The sequence below is a fragment of the Ammodytes marinus genome, assembly GCF_949987685.1.
Source record: "Ammodytes marinus genome assembly, chromosome: 13".
Classification (NCBI taxonomy): domain Eukaryota; kingdom Metazoa; phylum Chordata; class Actinopteri; order Uranoscopiformes; family Ammodytidae; genus Ammodytes; species Ammodytes marinus.
Genome location: NC_137217.1, coordinates 11,412,414 through 11,433,910, shown reverse-complemented (window position 1 = coordinate 11,433,910; position 21,497 = coordinate 11,412,414). Strand labels below are relative to the sequence as shown.

Below are 21,497 nucleotides of genomic sequence, written 5' to 3'. Positions count from 1 at the left end.
CTTTTCTCTGTCTAATAAGAGTGAATAATGAAAAATAATGTAATTTCTTATTGCAAATGGAAATGTAATATGGTGAAAGCCTGTGAGTGGTCAAAAAGTTAATAGCTATCTTTCTGTCTCTGTCTAGTATGCTACATATCTTTAGCATTGCATAGCATCCCATTGTCTACAGCAGGGGTTTTCAAAGTGTGAGAGAATGAGCCCCCCCCTCAGAGAAAACATTTCAGCTGAGCCCCCCCCCCCCCCCCGCCCCCAACAAAAAAAAGGTATTAATCCCTGTGTGTTTTGAAAGATCTTTTAATTATTTTACACATTTTAAACATATTTTTGAAACATTCTAAACATCTTTGTGTGTTTTAAAAAAAAAATTCAAAACATTTTAACATCTTTTTCCAAGTATGTTTTTGTTTTGCTTTTTTTAAATACACTTGAACATCTTAATCCAGTGTTTTAATCCTGCTTCCTTTAAGCGTGGATAGTAGTGACTGAGTGTGCAGCGGAGTGAGAAAGATAGGCAGACAGACTTTCCCAAATATTTGACTATTGTTAAATGTCCTTCACACACCCAGTGTTTTTTCGCTAGTGCCTCCAATGTCCAGCTGGGTGAAAATAGTAGCCATCCGAGGTCCCGACCCTCGTAGGGGGGTCCGGGGGTATGCCCCCCCGGGAGATTTTTTTTTACCTTTTTAAAGTGAAATGCATGAAGCTTGTGCACTTTCAGAGGAAAATTAAGAGACTAAATATGAGGAATTTTGTGTGAACAAATAATTTGGAGACTCGGATGAATTAGAAGCTATTTAAGAAAGACATGAATTTTCCATAAACATATTAATTAAAAATAAAATATTATGCAGGGTCCTCTGGGTTGGGCAGATGATCTAATTCAATTATTAGCCTATCGGTCTGCGGTCTTTTTTATTATTTGACGTGACCTTCTCAAGATGGCCGCCGCGGTGTTCTGTTAGCCGAGTGGAGCTAGCGCCGTGGCTAATCTAATGTTCTATCTATATTATAACCTCTCCCTATCCCCTTGCCTTAACCCTAATCACCCATCTGTGATGCCTGAACTTAATCGCCAAAACAATATAATTTGTCTAAATAACGTTAAAAATGTATTTGTATTTTCTTCCGCCCCGCCTCAGTACTCCCGCCCCGGCTTAGTACTCTCGCCCCGCCTCAGTATTGTTCTCCGGGGATGCAGCTGGATACTATTGTATCATTCACCTGCGAGTATTTCTCCAACCGGAAACAGGCATGGTGTCAAACGAGTGGCATAAATATGACCTTTATAGATTCTATTTAGGTCATCCATGTTGAAGGTGACCACAGCTGAAGCAGATAAATAACAAAACGCTGCACAGCCAATAAAGGTCTCATATTATGCACTTTTCTGTAAATTTTATATGGTCTAAGTAGTCCCTAATACTTGTTTTTTTTTAGATGTTTGCTGAAAAACCCATTCATTTATTGTAGCAAGCCTCTAAACCCTGATTTTCCGCTCATCTCAGGATAGCCTATTTTGGTGTGTTTCTCTTTTAAAAAAATGTGTTGCTATATTGTTCAATGTATGTCTGCCATCCCCACCGTATGTGACAAACCACTATTGGCTGTAGCTAATTCTGTGCACAACTTCATGATAACAAACTTCTCTTTAGCATCTGATTTGACACTAGCCATCGGCAATATTTTCCTCCACTGCACTTTCTGCACTGTGTTCTCTGTGTTAGAAGACCACTTGACACTAGTGGCACCATTTGTTACATGACTATTACTGTTCAACCTGCAGGATTTCATCATATGGCACAACAACAAAGCAGCACTATATAACAACACACAGGCCAAGAGGGTCAAAGATTCATGGTCTACCGCCTAAAGGTCTGTCTGTCACCTCAACTGACTCAAATGGTTAAAAACTCTTTCACACCAACCAGTCGTTTAGTCGTCCGAAAAAAAAAACTCACAGACATGTATTTGAACAGATTTAGTTTGTTCCTATTAACATATGCACACCGCGGTGCAGAACATTTGTGCGGGTGAAAGAGATATATACTGCTTCTGCTTATGTTCACCATATCAGCGACTGTATTTCGGAAAGATCCACTAGCATATATTCCAAGGGAAATTAGCCCCTGTATTGCAGAGGACAGCGCTCCGTCCCTATTTGTTACATATTGTAACTGCAGTGATAACTCTTTAATTAAATGTATACAACTCAACTGAGCCCTGCTCAAACGGAAACTCTCAAAAGCTTTATTTGAAGTACTAACAATGTGGGAAACACAACAGATTTTTTTTTGAAATATTAAATAATGATATACTCAACCAGGTCCACAATTCGCAAGAGCCACATTTTAAATTGACTGACACATAGTAGATTGGAGAGGCCCAATTTTTCCATCTTCTTTTACTGTCTCAAAACCTGATGAATGTTATTGTTAAGTTAAAAGGTTTGGTTGAGGTCCTTCACGGAGGGATCACCTTTTAACAAGCTGCAGCAAGAGAACATGACTCTGTAACCAAGTAGCAAATCAAAAACTAAGCCTTCCTTATCAAAACAGGATTCAATATGCGCTTGTCATAGTCATTTTCTAATGACAGCAGCAAAAAGACCACCTTAATGAGGTCATTATTTGAGCAGGGCAACACTGGAATAAAAAGCCTTATTACCTTAACTCACCTCCTTTCTTCTACCAATGCACAGCATATCATGTCAGCACAATAATGAGAACTTCAACCAACCATTCTCATGCACAAGGGATTGTACGTAATGCAGAACCAAGTGAGAGGGATGGTGATAAAACTTGAGAGCAGAGAGAATACATAGATCAAGGGGGAGACACACTAATCAGGTCCATCACGGGCATGTCGATTCTTTTTCATGTTAAAAATGAATCCGCCGCTTTTGTCGTGCTCCCATCTGAATTTCTGCCTTAATTAATAATAGCCTTTAAAAAATGAAAAGGCCTCTTCAATCTCTATCAGGACAAAAAGCAAGGCAGAAAAAGGCTTGCCTCTCATTTTGTTCACCTTCTTATTAATTCCAGGCAAAGAAACACCTGAGCAAACAACACATCAACACACATTCAGAGAAAGGAAGGAAAAACGTAAAAACTAAACTTCAGGACAGTGCTGCCATATGGAAATAAGAATATGTTTAGAGGAAGTTACTCTGGAAGAGGTAGGCAGTTTGTGGTGCCTCTTTGTTGACAAAGGTAACCAGATATAACAAAAGCAAGGTAAGGTAGCATTTTTTTCTTTTTTGGAGAGAATACATTGTGTGGGTGCAGGCTTTGTAGTAGCGTACGTTTCGGCCCAAACAGGCTATGCAAAGACTCTGTAATGGAATTATTATCTTCTGTCCTACATTGTCAGAAAAACCACCACTTAGAGACAACACAAGTATGACTAAAACACAAAACAAGAATGTTGCTATTGGGGGTTTGGGTTGGATCTGGAAAAACTCTTCATAATTGAGCCACTTTCCTTTGATATGTAGGAAAACAATTCCAATCTGGGACCTGGTTTCAAAAGTTTACGTCTTCAGCCGCCCAAACACTGTTGTCCTGTAAATGAACTAGTGCTGCACTATTAATCTAATCACAATCGCTATGTCAGATTGAGTAACAATTTGTAAATTTCTCAAAATATCCCTTATCTGTACCATCTAGGTGGGCAAATTCTAGTTGTGATTTTTAATATCCTATACCTCCCTAGACGAGGTTTTAATGTGATAGACCTTTTATATTGGTAGCTTTTAGGGGTGTAAATACACGTATTGTTACCCAACCGTCACAAATGCAGGCCCGTACCGCGGTTCAAGAGGTAAACCGCGCCAATACTTAATTGTGGCGTATATAGCGTTAATATTGAGTCAATATGGCTTGTTTTGATTGCAGTGCGCTTGCACTTTAATTTGAGAAGTATTTTATTTATTGGAGAACTTGCAGCAGCAGTATTCTTTTTATATAGTTTTTAATATTTTAAAATTTTTATTTGTATGTTTCATTGAATTTGAAACACTTGCTGAGTCACCGACAGCTAACAAAGGGCTTTCCCTCTTACTGTATTGTACCGAATCGTGACTTCAAAACTGAGTTACATACCGAACTGTGACTTTTCTGTACCGTTACACCCCAAGTAGCTTTTTAGTGGTTAAAAAAAAGTATAGGCTACTGTAATGGAGGCGAGACAGCGCAGGTGAATAGGGTAATCATTTCTAACTTAAAGATATCATCATGAAACTTTGCCAGTTGATTACTTACATTAAGACAATTATTCTTTATATTACAAGTTTTTCAGAAATGTTTGAATAAATATGCAATATCTAACTAATTATGCAAAAATCATTGTCATAAAATACATTTTGTACGTTGCATATTTTTAATTTTGGATCTGTTTCAGTAGATGCATTGCATAAATCAGTTCCTATATAGATGACAATATTAAAATAGAACATTTGCATAGGCTTATAGAGATTTTTCTAAAGTCTGATAAAAAGTCTGAAAAATTGGCAAATAAGCGCCCTGCACATAATAAACATATCCTCATAAAACAGACACCTTCCTGACATCCACTTTGTTTTTGTTGTTCCTCTGACTGCATGAACCAACATCTCTAACAAACACCTCAGCATAGTGGAAGTGGAAAGTTGTATTCGATCAAAAAAAATGAAGAAAAAAGAGATTGACTAGCCTACTTAATATACAATTCAATCTCAACATACTACTGACCACAATATATTCAGCTCACCTCACCTCACTGCCATAGGGTTTTCTCTGCCTAACTACATAAACACTGACCTACTGTAGGCCTACAATAAAAGGTAACTCGCAGCATTTGCTTTCCCCAGTAGTAAAGATTTTTAGCTGAAGAGAACTGCTGACAGAATCACCAACATGTGGTATAACCATAGACTGAATGGGTATAACAGACAACAAATGCAGTGGACGATGCCTTTGCAATTTAAGAAAACTAAAATAAATAGTCCTTCTGTCAATGAGTCCATACGGCTCCTTTGGTGGTTGTTATGAGTTAGCCTACTATTGTTTTGAATTGTAGACCTACTTACACCCAAACACAGAAAAAAAACATATAGGCCTACAAACATACATTTTAAAGCACGTTTTTGTTTTCACACTTTGCCTTCAGGAAGCTGTCGGTAATACACATAAGGAAAGCCTCAAATCACTTAAGTGTAAGAATCATTCATGATAATTAATGCACTCCATTTAGACAACAGCACTTTTTTCACAGGAGACATTTTGAAGTGTCACTTCAGGAAAATCACAGGTGCTCCTAATAACATTAATTATGGCTCTAGCGAGAAACGACTTTAGCTAAGTGCCACATAGCGGGGCACCGATAGGCCTAAAAAAAAGTCTAGAATGTATTCATTATTCACGACAAAATAGGCTAAATGTGTGAATGTTAGGTAAACTATACACTAAGCTTGTTTAGCTATGGAGTTGTATTGCAATATAAAGACAGCCTAGCAAATTACCTGATGTTTGCAATTGCAGGGATGAATCCTTCGGCCATGTTGGTCCCTAATCAATGTGAGGCTGTCAATCATGAATAGCCGTTCCCTTGCGTCGTTTTGCTAACAAACTTTAACTACAGTAGCTAACATTACTGTGAGCAAATATGGATGTTGACGAAAATAGTCGGATAAAGTGGGAACATTTTTTTAAAGAACTCACTTCATGACAGCCAACATGGTTCCCATTCGTTCTCGTCTCACCTGTGTCTTCGCTCTCTGTCTAGTGTGCGTTCAAGTGCTTGTTTGAGTGTAGGAGATACAGACTATGTTAGTTAGCCTATTTAATGTAGGCTAATATGGGGAGTTAATTTGTTTTTAAATTAATTTACAGGGAGGTGCGGGAGGCAGACATGTAGCATAATGCAAGACTGACACCTGTATAACACACATATATGTATTCAAATCATGAGAAACAAACAACTAGCCTACTATAAATATAGCATATAAACGTTGCAACAGCATGTGTGATAACATATGATGTCTGCAATAACTTTCTGATGTTGTGCCATTTTACTATAGCATTACACTGAAATAACTGCAATCATGCCCTTCGTTTACAGCAAAGGATTAGAGCCAATTTGCTGTAGCACATATTGAGTATTTTGGTTCGGCTCAAATTAAAGTAAAGCCTACTTCTGCAACGATGAAAATATATAGCAACAGAGAAAAGTATCACTCTGCCAATACTTCACCTAGCTTCTGTCTGGATTTCAAGACATAACGTCAGGATTTAATGTAGCCTATATGTCTATTGCTAATAGACATAAGGCATTATATTTTAAGGCTCAACCATATTTCTGGGAAAAAAAGTGATGTGCAGTCAACCAGCATTGTGACAAACTTCTTATAAGCCTGACCTTGAAGGCAACATTATGAAACATAGTCTTGTTCCTATCTGAAGTGATTCAATAGCTGAAGTATCAACAAGGATTCAGCTCTTGAAGATCCCCCATTCTATTAGCATGTGACCCCGGTCCACTTCCACTGAAGTTGAGCAACATCAATGGGCCAGGAGAAATTATTTTGACAGTGTCTTTTTGAGTGTTTCACAGAGAAATGTCATAACCCATTCAAACCTGGGATGGAGGACGCTTGTGAAAGAAAGTGGATGATCAGACACTAAGATGTCATTTTAAGGAACAGCTTTTGACAGTTATAAAAGCTGATGTGTGCGTCCTCACTCCTCTTATCAGCTCAGAGAGATAATCTTCTCATAATAAGACAGTACACTTAACTATACAGAGTGATTTTACTTTAGTGAGCAATTTGGTTCTAATGAAACGTTTGAAAACCTTTGTGGCCTCTTCCTTTGAAATCCCACACACAAAGATCTTTAAAGCGGGATACATTTGGTAGAGTAGGAAACAGCATATCTTAAGAGCTGCAGTGCAATTTCTTTCTGAACTGATGGTCAAACACCAAGATAGTTATATATTTTGAACCTTTCTAAAGTGTGCAAATGGGGTTTGAAAGGAGAGAGCATCTACGAGGAGGGGAGCACCTTGTGACAGATGCCATACAGTTGCATTATTGGACATGTAGAATCCAGTATCGAGCCGGGATATCTAACTTTCGTTCAGTCTCCTTTGATTTCCCTGATTTTTAGGAAACAGTGAGATTAAATAGCTGGAAACCACCCTGGCAAATGTTAGGACAGAATCATTTTGACTAACACTTTTTGCTATTTGAGGTCCGTTACAGTGGGAATGGTAAAATAGCTGTTGTTGTTTTTTTCACTATGCAAGTCAATTATGATTGGCTACGGTGTTATAGTGTGTTTGATGAAAAAGCATCTGAATTCATAAATCCGAATCCTTGAGTATTCTTAATTTAACCCTGAAAGATGTTGTACTGTGAGAATATGTCTTTAAACCTTAGCCTTTTTTATTTCTGTATCTATATGCACTGCCTATTTGGAGTGGTGTCTTATGTCCATCCCTAATTATCTATTTCAGGTGTGGGTTTAGTACAATGAGCCCCTGCAGCAAAAATCATAAACTGCCATCACACCACAAGTATCAATCTGTGATTATTAAATTGAATCATCGAACAAAACTTAGCAATATAGGGTGAATTTACAGCCAATATCAGAGCCAAATAGAGACAGTCACTGAGGAGAGAGAGAGATATAATACAAATTGAATCACGGAAAAATCTTCAGTGCACGACTCCAACGTGACGCTTTTGTGAGAGAGCACACTGAGTAAACAGTGGTTTGCCTGTTCAATGACTAAGGTAAACAAGAAGAAATCTTCGTGTTTGATTTCCATGTTTTTCTCTCTACCTGACTCCTCCAGTGAAGCATTTGAATAAAGGATTGTGAGGCTACTGAGCTGACCCAGGCATTACCGAAGCCAACACAACGTGCTCATTCAGAAGTAAATACTGGGGATTTTGCCCAGGCTTTAACAGTGTGGGTTTCTCAGCTGTCAAAACATACTATATACAACATACGTGTTCACTTCACGTTGCTTTAATGGTAAATTACTTGTTAAATGTGTTAATTATTTATTTGATTGTAAATGTTGGAAATTCAAACCCCTTTTTGGGGGTTTAATGTACAAGACGCCTTTTTGCAAGTCAGTTGCTTTGAAACCAAAACACAAAATGAGCTTTTCACAAGACATATCAGTCTGAATCTTCTGCAGTTTTACTAAGGCTATTCAATTCCCCACAAGACCGTGTCAGAAAAGAATGGACATTCAACAGTCCACACGGACCCGCACACACACACACGCACACTACACTTCCCTGACAGACAAAAACACCCGGTCTTTTTCATGTGTACATTAAAGATGAACTTTCTGTCAGTCAGTGGTGTTCATTGAAGGTTCTCCTCCCACTGATTTCTCTGTCTCTGCCTGCCAGTCTTCAAACACAGCATTCAAGGCGCATGGCTTCGGGGCCGATTCTTACCTCGTCCTGAAGTTGGCGGGGTGTGGATGCCCGTCATACAAAGATAAAAAGTCATATTCCTCCTCCACAGCGAAAGATTGAAAAACTATATGAATCCTGTTCCCCTCCTCGGCAACAATCACCCAGGTACAGTTCGCTCCATTTGGATATCCATATGGAAACCCGGGGCTTTCTATCGTCCCATTCCTTCCTTTTAAAGTGCCTCCACAAGTATGGATAAAACCTGCAAAGAAAGAAAACATCAAGTCATTATCAAATCCACAGTGAGGTGAGTGTGTATGACTCTCTTAGTTGGGGAGATGCAAAAAAAACAGACACAACACACACACACACACACACACACACACACACACACACACATTGAACACATGGAAGATTCTTAAAGAAAATGTAAGAGTAGTTTTGCCTGGAGCACACGCCTAAGCAGTAATAAATACATTGAGCGCTCATTATTATCATAATCCAAGTAACATTTTTATTGTAACAGCTCTTTAAACGCTTTAAAAATCAGGTGCAATATTTCTTCCACTGAGAGCAAATTGCTTGGAAAATCTTCATTGTTCTCAGCTGGCAGAAGCTGTGAGGAAAATCTGGCAACCAGAGGAATTAGAGCCTAGTTTTTCTTTTTTTGCTTCCATTGATGTTCTCCGTTCCCCACCAAATTGAAAAAATTAAAATGGGCTGCAACACCTACTGCTGTATTAATGGAGAAGAAATGCATACTTGAGGTACTACGCTGATGTTTTTCAATGTCTTATGGAACAAACAACATGTGATGTATCATTACTGCCCGCTTCTTTCCAGAGGGTAAGAAAACCCACGTGACAAAAAGCAAGGTCGTCCAAGTTGATGCCACAAGCCCTTAACGTCCTGTTTCACAGCCCACACAAGATATATATTTGCACCCTGTTGCACTGACATGCCAGAAATCGATACCCATGGCATATTAGGTTGAGCATTATACTATCATTGTCAACTACAATTATGCGATTGCTTGGCTAACCTTTATGGTGTTTATGTAAATGAGCAAATGTGCTACAGTTAAGTAACTCTTACTCGAATACACATACAATCACAATTTGCGCCACTCATGGACAGACAATTTACAGTCCCCACTCACAGCCCAGTATTCGTCCACACATCCAAATCCAGTGTATTCCCACAATAGCACAATATGTGAACATGCTCCCATACAAACGGTGTCAGAGAAAGAGAGAGAGAGAGAGAGAGAGAGAGAGAGAGAGAAAGCTATATAATTTGAGGTTATCTTGCATGTTGTCTAATGAAATGCAAACTTAATTAAGATGTATGGTTTACCCCCCTACAATTTATTCCTAGTGTAATTAGCTTTTCACACTTGGTAAGTAAAGGATGTGTTGCATAGTGTTAGCCACAAACACACACATACACACACACACACAGACACGCACACACTGCAGTATGAGAGGAAAGCAAAACACTTGGCAGCTATGCAAACTCAAATGGCCTCTGCCCAGACAAAAAATGAGTAATTTTCTCAAATAATGTGTACGCCTTCTTATAAACTGATGCGAATAAACAGTCAAAATGTTGAACTCTGAGGCAAGCTGACAATTCATTTCCCTCTTGTCAAGCTGTTTCATTAATTTTGGACAGCTGTTCATATTTCACACTCACAAAAAAAGGAACCCTGCTGTAACAAATGGGATAATCCTTTGAAAAAAATGTCCACAATCTTTACATCTTGCAAAACCTTCAGGATATTATACTCACAGGAGGCCTGGGCCAGAGTCCCTGACAGTACAGTATCTCTACCTATTGTCCAGATAACAGACTTGCCCCTGAGACCAGTTTGCTCTTCCTGTATCAAGTCATCAAGTGGCTTGACCTATTTATAGATACAGTTAGAGATAGAGTCTGTATGCAAGTTTGTGATGTTGTTCAGCAGGGAACATATCCACCAAGGTTGGCCTCATTGTCTAAGTTGTAATTATTTCTGCCAACCGTTGAGCCAACAGAGTAATCATGGTAAATTTGCAGTACTGAGGCGCCACCTACAGGGTCAACACAATCCAACCTGTGACACATTGTATTATTGCTGCATTTACAGTAGTGCTCTCGGGAATATCTTAATTACCAGGAGAGCCCTCTTTGCTGATAGAACAAAGTCATGAGTGTTACTGTAAAACTGTTCATATTTAACAACATATTGTTTCATTGCTTGGTGGCCTGTTCATTTTACTGATGGTTTGCTAAAAGTAATCACAACTGCTGGATTCGGAACTGAAATAGTGCTTTCTGTTGGATCAACATTGCCTTCATTTCGACAAGGATGCCACCAAAAGAACCACCAACATATCGTCCAAGCAGCAACATTCTGCTTTCATTTTGTCTTCAGCTGAAATCAAGTTAAAGTTTGACTCAGTGTATGTAGGACAGTTTAAAAGAACTGTAAGAGCGGATGAAAAGCACTTGAAGACAAGACAGAATAATCCACACCCACTCTATTTAAAATGGCCTTGAAAAAGGATTTTGTACAAGATATGTCCATTGCTGAAGGCTAGCCTACATGCAGTGGCTGCTGTACTTTGAGTTTCAACTTATTTTAACTCAGTAAAAGCCGGACGATAAAATGATTATATCATCCAGAGTCCAGAAATGAATAACAACCAACTATTCCAAAACCGAGAATTGTACCACTAGATGATGTCATATTACACAATGCACCTTTAAGTCTATGTTTGAAATTGGAGAGGCACTTCTTCCATTTTTTATGAGCATAATCATGAATTCTTTCTTCTCAATTTTTATTTCAACTTGGCCGTGGCCATAGAAAGAAGCAATTTTACTTTGGACCACACTTATGACTAAAAGTACGGAGATCACTTTTGAGTCCTATAATTTAATTGACTGGAAACCCACTTTAAATGTTATAAGAGAATGATAACCACTAAGCCATTTCACTTGATGTCCGTTAGTGTGAGACTGTTAAAAGAGCCAAGTGAAAAATATAGGAAATCAGAATCATGCACTTTTAAATGCCATATAACCATGAGAGCAAGTCACTGAACTCGACTGGAGTTGAGGTGAGGTCGCCACACAGTTTTGTAAATCTGTAACTGCAACTAACACAACACACAACATAAACCTGAAGCAATCCTGGGCAAGGATATGAACAAAGCACAGGGAGAAGCCCCTAAACCTTATGTTGGGTTCAGTAGCAATAAGACCCACACAATTGCAGAAGGCAAACGTCAAGTGTTATTGCTTTTATTTGACATTCTCTTGTATCACCCAGAGTTTATGACTACAGCACGGGCAGCACCCATAGAGCTCTGGTAGTCCCTGAAATATGTCAGTGTTTGTCAAGCATTAGGTTCAGAGTAATGCAGCTCTTGTTAACTGCTTAGCAGTGATTGTGTGGCTGATTGTTCGGATGTCCTTAAGATGACAGAACAGATGCTCATTGCCAAGATATCAATTTCCCTCCATACACCTCTCTCACTCCATCGCTCTTCTTCTCAGATCTATGGCTTCCTTTTATCCTTCATTATCCCTGCAATTCACCTCTTCCTTTCTAAGCCTCTCTTTGAGTTACTCCGCTTCATTTATTTAACCCCCCCACACATTAATCTATTGCTTTGTTTTTTATTTTCTATTAGCTATCCATTATGAATTTAAAACACACTTTTCAATGGTGTGATAATAGGAGCTTGTAATATGTTAAGCACTGTCATCTTCATAAAAGCTGTATCTATAAAAAGAGCATTATTAATATTCAGCTTTTTCCTTCAAAGGAAAATGCACAACAACATGTGCATCCTGTCCATGAGATAGGACATGCATTGAATGCAAGTGCCACCGACACCTAGCCTATTGTACGGGTTCTTTGGATTAGCGCTGAATTGAGTCAGCGCTTAGTAGCCTGTTCTGACCTCCATCATCACTTCAATTGTAAAGCACACTCCCCGGGGTTTTCTTCGACCCCATGTTAGCGCCACACTGCACCACCAGCAATAAATTGCGATGTGAAACCAAATTAACAGCATGCTGTGATTGCACAGTGGGGAAAATGCGGTTTCGAAGCGTGAATTAGTATCATAACACACGGGTCTGGGACATACAGGGGCCTCAGCAGGCATCCCGGCTGGCTGACAGGCAGCCCGGCTGGCTGAAAGGCAGCGAATGGTCCCAGCTGTTCCTCAAATAGTCACATTTACCCCTAGCCTTTTGGATATACACACTGAAATAAGGCCTTTTCACCACACCACAACTTTGATGCGCATAGCTGATTGTTATACTTGCTGAGCGAAACACAGACAGGAAAATGGGAATTGTCTCCCACCCTAATGAGATTTCTCAAGTTGTCTCTCTCTCTCTGTGTCTGAATTGTGTGTGTGTGTGTGTGTGTGTGTGTGTGTGTGTGTGTGTGTGTGTGTGTGTGTGTGTGTGTGTGTGTGTGCATGCATATGTTTACATGTTGTTGGCTCGCAGAGCTTCTTACTCATGCAAAGGGTGTTACAACTACTGAATGAGATTCCCTCTTCCTAAGCAAGTAAATACAGAGATTTTGGGCCGATTGAAGCAGTTAATGAGCCAAAGTGCTGTTGCTTGTGTGGTCGAAAAATAAGATTGATTTTGTAAAGAAAATGCATTATGCATCATAGCTGGTATCCTATTATAGAATTTGTTGCAGACAAAATAGGTTATTTGAGAGTCTACTTTAAACATGGAAGAAAATGAGAGGCAGTGTACGGACTAGTGTTTGAAGGGTCAGGTTCCTCCTTACCAAGTAAACAGACAATATGTTGTACTCAGCCATTAATGCAGATTTGTAGTTGAGCCATAGCGCCATAAAATGAATATGTGCAGCATGGAGAGGGGATATTAATTTACTACCATACAAATCATTACGAATGACAAAGACGCCAGTGGGTAACTGATGATTGCTGATCGGCACGAAACTTTGCCCATCCCAGTTGACTGATTTTGAACAGACCATCATGAAACAAGCTTGAGAAAATAAATATGCACAGTTTGACCGGCTTCCTTCAGGTAGTTGCCTCAGGATCCCTCAGGGCAAATTCAACTGCTTGACAAACTATTTTCTTCCCCGGGCAGTGATACTGTTGAATTCTGATGAAAGACTGCAGCACTTGGTTTGGCAAATGTATTGTGTTCCATTTGCTATATTGAATTTATGTGGCCCCAATGGTGTGGTGTTCGTCTTTTATCAAATGCCCATTGTCCACCGTTTATTTGGGAGCCTGCATGTAGGGGGAGGGGGAGGGAGGACGCCCTACCAACTGAGCTAAGGGCGCCCCACAATGTTTCAAATCTAACAAAGTTCTATTAGAGCCATCAGATTGGAATTTCTGTTTCTGTCGCAATTAAAAGCATCCAATGCACCGTCAATTTTAAGAATTATTGTTGGGAACCGGCCAGTGCTAGGTTAATGCATTTATGGAGCAACAGTAGCGGTTATATATTGTCAGCTAAAGATCTCAAACACTATTTTGAGAGTAAATCAATGCCACCTTAAAACCACCATCATGGTTGCATTATGTATTTAAAAAAATTTGTGTTCATGGTTTCCTTTGTACAAACCATGTTGTGATGTGTGGCCGGGCAAAACAGCAAAAGGAAATCAGGTGCTGTGCTATTCGTGAGGACATTTGGTTAGGTCTATCAGACTGTGTAAAGGGAAAGATGCCACATCGACAACGTAAAATTGTATCATTACATTACAGTCTCTTGGCAGGGGCCTTTTTCCATTTTCCATTTCAACAAGTCGACAGGAAGAGTATTGAGCCACCATATGAGTAATAGCTAACGTGCTCCACCACCTGAGCTTCTGCTTTCTCGAAAACACCTGGATATAACATTCTGTGATAACGCCCCAACGCTGGTGTTATTATAGCTAGTGTGAGACTGTGTAATGCACTGAGCCTAGAAATCAAAGAAAGTAGCGTAGAACTCGTTCCATTTGACACGCTCATGAGATGTTAATGTTTCATAGCCTCTTCTCCTTGAAAGCTGAGTGCTTTCCTGCTGCAGAGTGGTATGATGCATTAAGTTATTAAGTTATTATGTATAATTACTACTGTGTTCAAGCTTCATTTAGGATTCTTTATGACTATTTTAACATACATACGTAAATAACAAATGCACTTTGCACCGAGGTGGGATTTTAAGTATAGTTGTTCTAAGATGAGCCTCAGAGACCTCAAAGAGTTTTGAAATTAAATAATGCTTGGACAAAGGTGGGCCAGGCATTTGCATTTGTTTAGGAGGCGAAAGAAAGAGAGACCATATGATGCACATGTATTTATATGCGACTATGTAAGATTAATAATGGTGATATGACGATGGTAAAGCAAAGTAAACTTTGATTTAATACCATTTAGGAAACACGGGCTTTTCCTGTCTGCCTTCCGTAAATTGTTTTGTCTAAGTGCATTAAAATAAATTAAATATATAAAAATATAACTTTTTTGCTGATGGTCTCGTTTGCTGGAACAGGCCATTTAGGATCATCAGAGGAAATTAGACTATTTCATTACGGTTTAAAAGTTCCTCGTAGGAGGTTTAACTTAGACACAAACTTAAATGCAAATAGATATGCAATCAGTACTTTCAAGAGCAATGTGGTTAAAATTAATACATTATTGAGTAAAAAAACTCAATAATTCCAAAAGGCACAATTTCAGACATTTAGATAGGAATCAGCCTTGCTTTGATCTACAAGTGGATTAGTAGTGGATCTATAAGGTACAGTACATGGAAAGTGTTTTGCCTTCACCCTTCATACACTCAACAAAAATATAAACGCAACACTTTTGTTTTTGCTCCCATTTTTCATGAGATGGACTTAAAGATCTAAAATTCATTCCAGATACACAATATTACCACTTCCCACTAATATCCAGCAACTTCGCACAGCCATTGAAGAGGAGTGGACCAACATTCCACAGGCCACAATTGGCAATCTGATAAACTCTATGCGAAGAAGATGTGTTGCACTGCATGAGGCAAATGGTGGTCACACGAGATACTGACTGGTTCTGAGTCCCCAGACCCCCAATAAAGCAAAAAAATGCACATTTCAGAGTGGCCTTTTATTGTGGACAGTCTAAGGCACACCTGTGCACTAATCATGATGTCAGATCAGCATCTTGATGTGGCACACCTGTGAGGTGGGATGGATTATCTCAGCAAAGCAGAAGTGCTCACTATCACACATTTAGACAGATTTGTGAACAATGTTTGAGAGAAATGGTAATATTGTGTATCTGGAATGAATTTTAGATCTTTAAGTCCATCTCTTGAAAAATGGGAGCAAAAACAAAAGTGTTGTGTTTATATTTTTGTTGAGTGTACATCACAGTATCTTTCTTCAAACAAATCTTAAAGGTGAAGTAAGCGATTTATTTATGTTAATATAAGTGTTAAATCGCTCTTTATTCATAAAGTGATCACTTACAATTATGTGCGCGTTTCATAAAGCCGATCTCTCAGTCAGCTGCTCTGCATGTAATCGGCAAATAAACTTTTCGTCGGATCCCGAAATTAATAACCAATCACAAGAGAGAACGCTACAATCCGACACCCGTCTCACTCATGGTCTCACTGCCAGTGCATGCCAGAGGACAGATGGGTGAATGTTTATGCGCCTACTACAATGGCGGAGCAGGTAAAAATCCTTCCCAATGTCTGTTTTGATGGTTTTTATCATGTTTTATCACAATTACTTATCTGAGATGGTGCTAGATAACTCGCTGCTTGAAGACCGCAGTGCATTAATGTGGTGATGTAGGGACGAGCGAGGGGACTGCTAACTGCAGTAACTGACAGGAAGTTAGCTAAAAGAACCATTCCGCTTACAGCACCTTTAAGTTCAATATCCACAAGCCTACTGAGTTATGCGCTTTCAAGCCCCTCTTCTTGCCTTATTTCTGGCATGTATTATTTTCTCTCTCAGCTTGATACTCCATTTCCTCACGATTGACTGTAGTGTACGCTCAGTCAAGGACACCTCTTCCTTTCAGCTTGCTTTTTAATTATTGTTCATGATGATGGCCTATCACAAACAAAGGGGAAGGCAACAGCAGCACTTCTGGCAATCAAAGTTGAAGAACAAAAAAACCTGCATTGATTTGCACCTGACCTTAAAGGTGAGTCAGCCAATACAGAGATATCCATCAGTGAGGCCTAGTTACAGAGCACTGACTGGAAAGATAGAGGCCTTCCCAAGCAAAACAAAGGTCACCAAACATCCTGGTAGGCTTCATTTGCTACAAAGACACCACACCCCTTACACAACGCAACCAAAAAACTCATTAGTATTATACATAGGCCCTTACTTGCATTGCTGATTATTAGCATAGAAAAAGAAAAATGTGAACATGTAAATTACATTAGAGGAAATGCGCGAGGTAGAAAAAGAGCAACCTTTCTTTGCTTGTCCGCTGTCATACCTTCATATTATGAATCTTCAGGGACTGACCTGCTGCTGCACTAAGAATTATATTTAAAAGTAATTCCTGTTTTAGAAATCCAAGCACTTCTCTCTTAGATCTATGAATAGCTGTACATAAAATGTGGAAGGAGGAGGAAAATATTTTTTTTTATCAGCACAACCAGAAATACAGTAATGAGGGACTGCTATGTAGCGGGCATTGACAGCAACCTTAGTGGACAGAAATGTTAAACGGATGGCCCCAAAGAGAAGGATTTTATCTGCATGACTGTGCTGCAGCTTTCACAATTCACACTGATGGAACGGGCATAATCACAGCCGCTCGCCATGCTTGTCTGCATGCTTGATGAAAGGGAAATAGGCTCCATGCAACAGAAACAGAAAAGAGGCTTTCTAGAAAAACGACTATTACCTCATGAGTGTGTCACCGCAATTTGGAAAGGGCTCTGAAAATATTCCATTTGGTGGTTTTAAATTGCCAACCACTGAGGTGAAAAATACTAAAATCAAATACACTGCCGCGCTGAAACACAGCTGGCACATGAACAAGCACACACACCAAACACACACCATTGCCCAAGGAGAATAACAGCGGTGGTGTGTGTGCGTAGCCAAGTATAATAACTGTTTCCCAACGTTTTGCATGGTGCTACTGGTGCTGTAGCTACTTCCCCAGCAGATACAGTATTTTATGGCGAGACACCAATACCTCCTCAAAGTGCTACCGCGCCATATTGCACCTGATGCCAGACCACCACTGTGAGGGCTGCTGTACAACACAAAGCTGTAAGCCAACAACACATCTTATAGGACGTCTGTCTCTACCACCTCCAATCTTCAAAAAAACCAATAACATTAACACTTCCCTTTACCAGAAATGTGAAAAGGAAATAAGCACAGAACAACAATCTGTCGTTTGTATGTCTACAACCACTGAGGCTGAAACAATACCTGACTGTTTTTCCCTTTCCAAAGTAAACATCTCCTTCCGCTTAACCGCCTGTTCACATACTAGGGAGGACATGGTTTTCAGATGCAAGGCACATCGTGGAACTCGCTTGACACTCAATCACAAACTTACAAATTGCCTCATTAACATTTAACTGGTTGGCAGATTCTCCAATAATTGTTAGAACAATTCTATACGTGCCAGGCTGCTCCACCTGTAGTGAAACAAAAGTAATGGTGGCAGGAGTTTAGACCTTTGGCCACCTCCAGCCACAGAAAGTAATAGCTGCTGCAATTGTGCACCGCACCTGGACACAATGAATGTTAAATCAACTAGTCTTTGGGGAGCTTTCCTTTATCTTTTCATTTGGTTTCCTGTTAAACATTTGTACAACCTGTTAGGATCATACATTAATTGATGAAAAGGGAACATTGATGGGTCAAACAAATTGAAATACTATTCACTTTGTGGCTGAAAATACTAATTTTTTTAATGTTTTTCAATTTCCCTTTCAGGCATCTAATAATTAGCCATTGGAAAAGGCCAGGGAACATGTTAATGGTGGAGTCTGCAATTCTGGAGAATGTTTGTTGACAAATTCACTTTCTGTCAAAATCAGTAAATATCTCCTCATTGTCCATACGTATGGTGGTGCGCTGAAAATAAATCCAGTGTTGACACATAGTAAACAGGCATGTTACTAGCTACGGTGGGCCCCTTTGGTTTTTAACCAATTTAAAGAGCCTAGGCTGTGTTTTTGTATGTTCTAATCTGTTGCAACTGTCTTTGCTTTTAGATTCCACAGGTTGGACTGGAACTGCAGGTCTTAAACTGCTGCCACTGCAGTTCGATGATATTGGCTGGGCCCAGGTTCAGCTTCTTCCAATCAGTAACATTGTGTGCCCTTGATAATACTCTTTTGAGCGAAATAAGACCTGGCTTCAAACTGAGAATGGACAAAGATGGATGAATAAGTGCTTTAATAAATGCAGCTCCACATGGACCAAAGGCCAATGTACACATCACGGACCCATAAAATCAACTGATTAGTGAATAAATTATATTTTTTTTATATTTTTTTAAGTGTTTCCCTACATTTTGAAAATACACTGCAGGAGAGATGACATTTTTTGCTACCTTATTCCTTACAGAAGAGGCTAGAAGAACTTTACAACCTAACAGGGTCGGTTGTTAAATTAACACCAATGAAGCATTTTATGAAAAGATCAATGATTTCTTAAACTGCTGACCTGAGAGCATCTCACGATAAACTGAGATTATATGGTCTACATGTCTATGTCTATCTCCTAACTAGGTGGAATATGCTATTCCCAGGGCTGTCTCCTGGACATTAACTGCAAAGTGGTGTATTTAAGAGTCTAAACATGTGTTAAGTTATCCTCATCCGTCATTTTATAATTTCTGTTAAAATATGGCGTGGAATTACAGCATCTTCCCCTAAGCAGTCCGCCTCCTCAATTACGTTCCCATCACCCCACTCTGTTTCCCTGACCATGCTTGGCCCCTGCCTGCCCTCCTGTCACATATCAAAAATCCAGTCGACAGCCACAAACAAGAGCAGCAGTGGACAATCCGAAGGAAGATTCATGAAGGTGCGTTGGTATGCCATTATCAAAGGTTATTTAGTGGATAATACAGCGAATAAATTATTCTGTGGATGCAATTCTTTAAGATACTAGAAAAATGGTATGGTTTTGCGTTAGTGAACACATAGGAAAATGCATGCAGGGTTTTTATTTGCAGCAGTGTTCTTACTGGTCTACTAGTTACATCTCACTTAAAATAAACACTTGGATGCTTTTACATTCCCTCCTAGTAGTTGTTAGGGAACACAGTTATTGCATAAATATCCCAACTACAATGTCATTACACATTTCTTTTTTAGATCTTAACCACATGGGTGAGACTATATAGATAACAGAGTTTAATCCCAACGGAGAAATAGCCCCTGAGGTGCAAAAGACTGTCCACCTTGAATCTAGCCCTGACTCTGGAAGCAGCCTCTCCTCAACCTATTGCATTTAATCTCAACAAACGGTGGGCTATTTTTCTTCCTTAAGACAAGATATTGCCAATCTCTCTCCCCAAAGAGTACCGCTCGTATTAAAACTGATACCTGAGAAGAACTGACTTAATCAGAAGCGGCAAACTATATCCAACCTTCGCAGGGACCTGTCAACAACAACATCTAAAAGCCTGGCCCAGGCCTTAAGTCATGGGCGCAAGGCCAGTGGGTGAGCTGAGTAGTACTTTGGTACACCACTAAGGCTATCCAGGGGGATGTCAGCACTAAAAGAGGCATCAGGAATGTGGGGAGTAAAATTGTTACTGTTCCAAGCTCCTGTATCTGGTAAAAAATTGTATATTTTTACCACCCAGTTGCAGTTCAACTCAGGTGATTCTTCTAGAGACTGTCCACTCTTTTCTCATACTTTCTCTACTACTGTTGGAAAGATCAAGAACCTGAGGGGCAGTGGGATAATGCACCAAATTCCCTGTAGATAGTGTATAATTACACAGACAAATTGTAATCCTGATTAGCCCCAGCAGCCTTTCCAGCCTGTTTACATAATCACATTGAGAGAAAGTCTTCATCAAGGGCTCAGTGACCAGATTACTGTCTGTGCAGAACCTACCTGATTAACAGCAATTAGTGACTGCCTGGTATAGAGTTTGAAAAACAAACCAATATATATCTTCTTTTTGTATAATAAATATGTAAACTAGCTGGCAGTTTAAACGAGATACAGCGTAATTACGAGAAACAAATGTGGTGGGGAACAACAGATGCACAATTTCCAACAATCTGTTCTCTGTCATTAATCGTTCGCTGTCATTCGAAGTCAGTGCGGGAAAACAGGCCAGTGCCTGTATGCTGTTTGTCTTCTCCTGTTGTGACCATGACGATCACGTCCACTCCCTAAATTTAAAGATGTCCCAAAAGACAGAAATCGAATAATAGTGTAGATTCTGACCTGCAAAGCAACACTGGAAATGGATATGAGGGTAAAAGGTTTCAATAAGAAATATTCTAATCAACCATAAACAATATAAAGGGCAGATCCAGGAGACTGTGGCCATTATTCACACCTGGCGACTTTATTCATTATTTACTAGCTGCTTACACCAGAATGTATCATAAGAATGGGGGCGCGCTCTGCTTTGTGAATCATTATTGTGAATTTGATTGATGATTCCGATCGACGGATGCAGTGTGATTGTCATAATAAAAAAGGGGTAAACGCAGTGGTTGTACTCAAGAGAAGCTACAGCGAAGTGCATACGGTCGGTGTTAATGAACAGTATTCGTATTTGGCCCAGGTTATTTCTCTGTTAAAAAAAAAATCCAGTCCCTGCAATTTAGCTTCCTCAATTTGTGTCTGTGTCAAGCGGTTTAATAGAAATACCCAAAATGATTAGATATCAAATATGCAGTGGACGTCCTCACTTGTTTGATAGTGGACTGCTGCAAGGAATCAAAAAAATATTTTGATTCCAACATTACTATGCAGTTTCATTGATTGCGAAGCTAAGTTTAGGCAACATTTCACTAAATGGTGTAGTAAACCAAGAATCAGACAGGTGATTGAGATAGATAACTTTGTGAACATAGA

The 21,497-nt window shown here is 39.4% G+C and overlaps 1 protein-coding gene across 1 annotated transcript in view; it reads right to left on the bottom strand.

Annotated features, from left to right (window-relative positions):
* Positions 1-21,497, bottom strand: part of LOC307260078 (CUB and sushi domain-containing protein 3-like) — a gene marked incomplete at its 5' end in the record, with an annotated part of 230,853 nt that overhangs the window by 206,812 nt on the left and 2,544 nt on the right. The window contains one exon of the mRNA XM_080040205.1: positions 8,456-8,678. Within this exon, the coding sequence (XP_079896331.1) occupies positions 8,456-8,678 (223 nt within the window). The remainder of the gene's footprint in view (positions 1-8,455; positions 8,679-21,497) is intronic.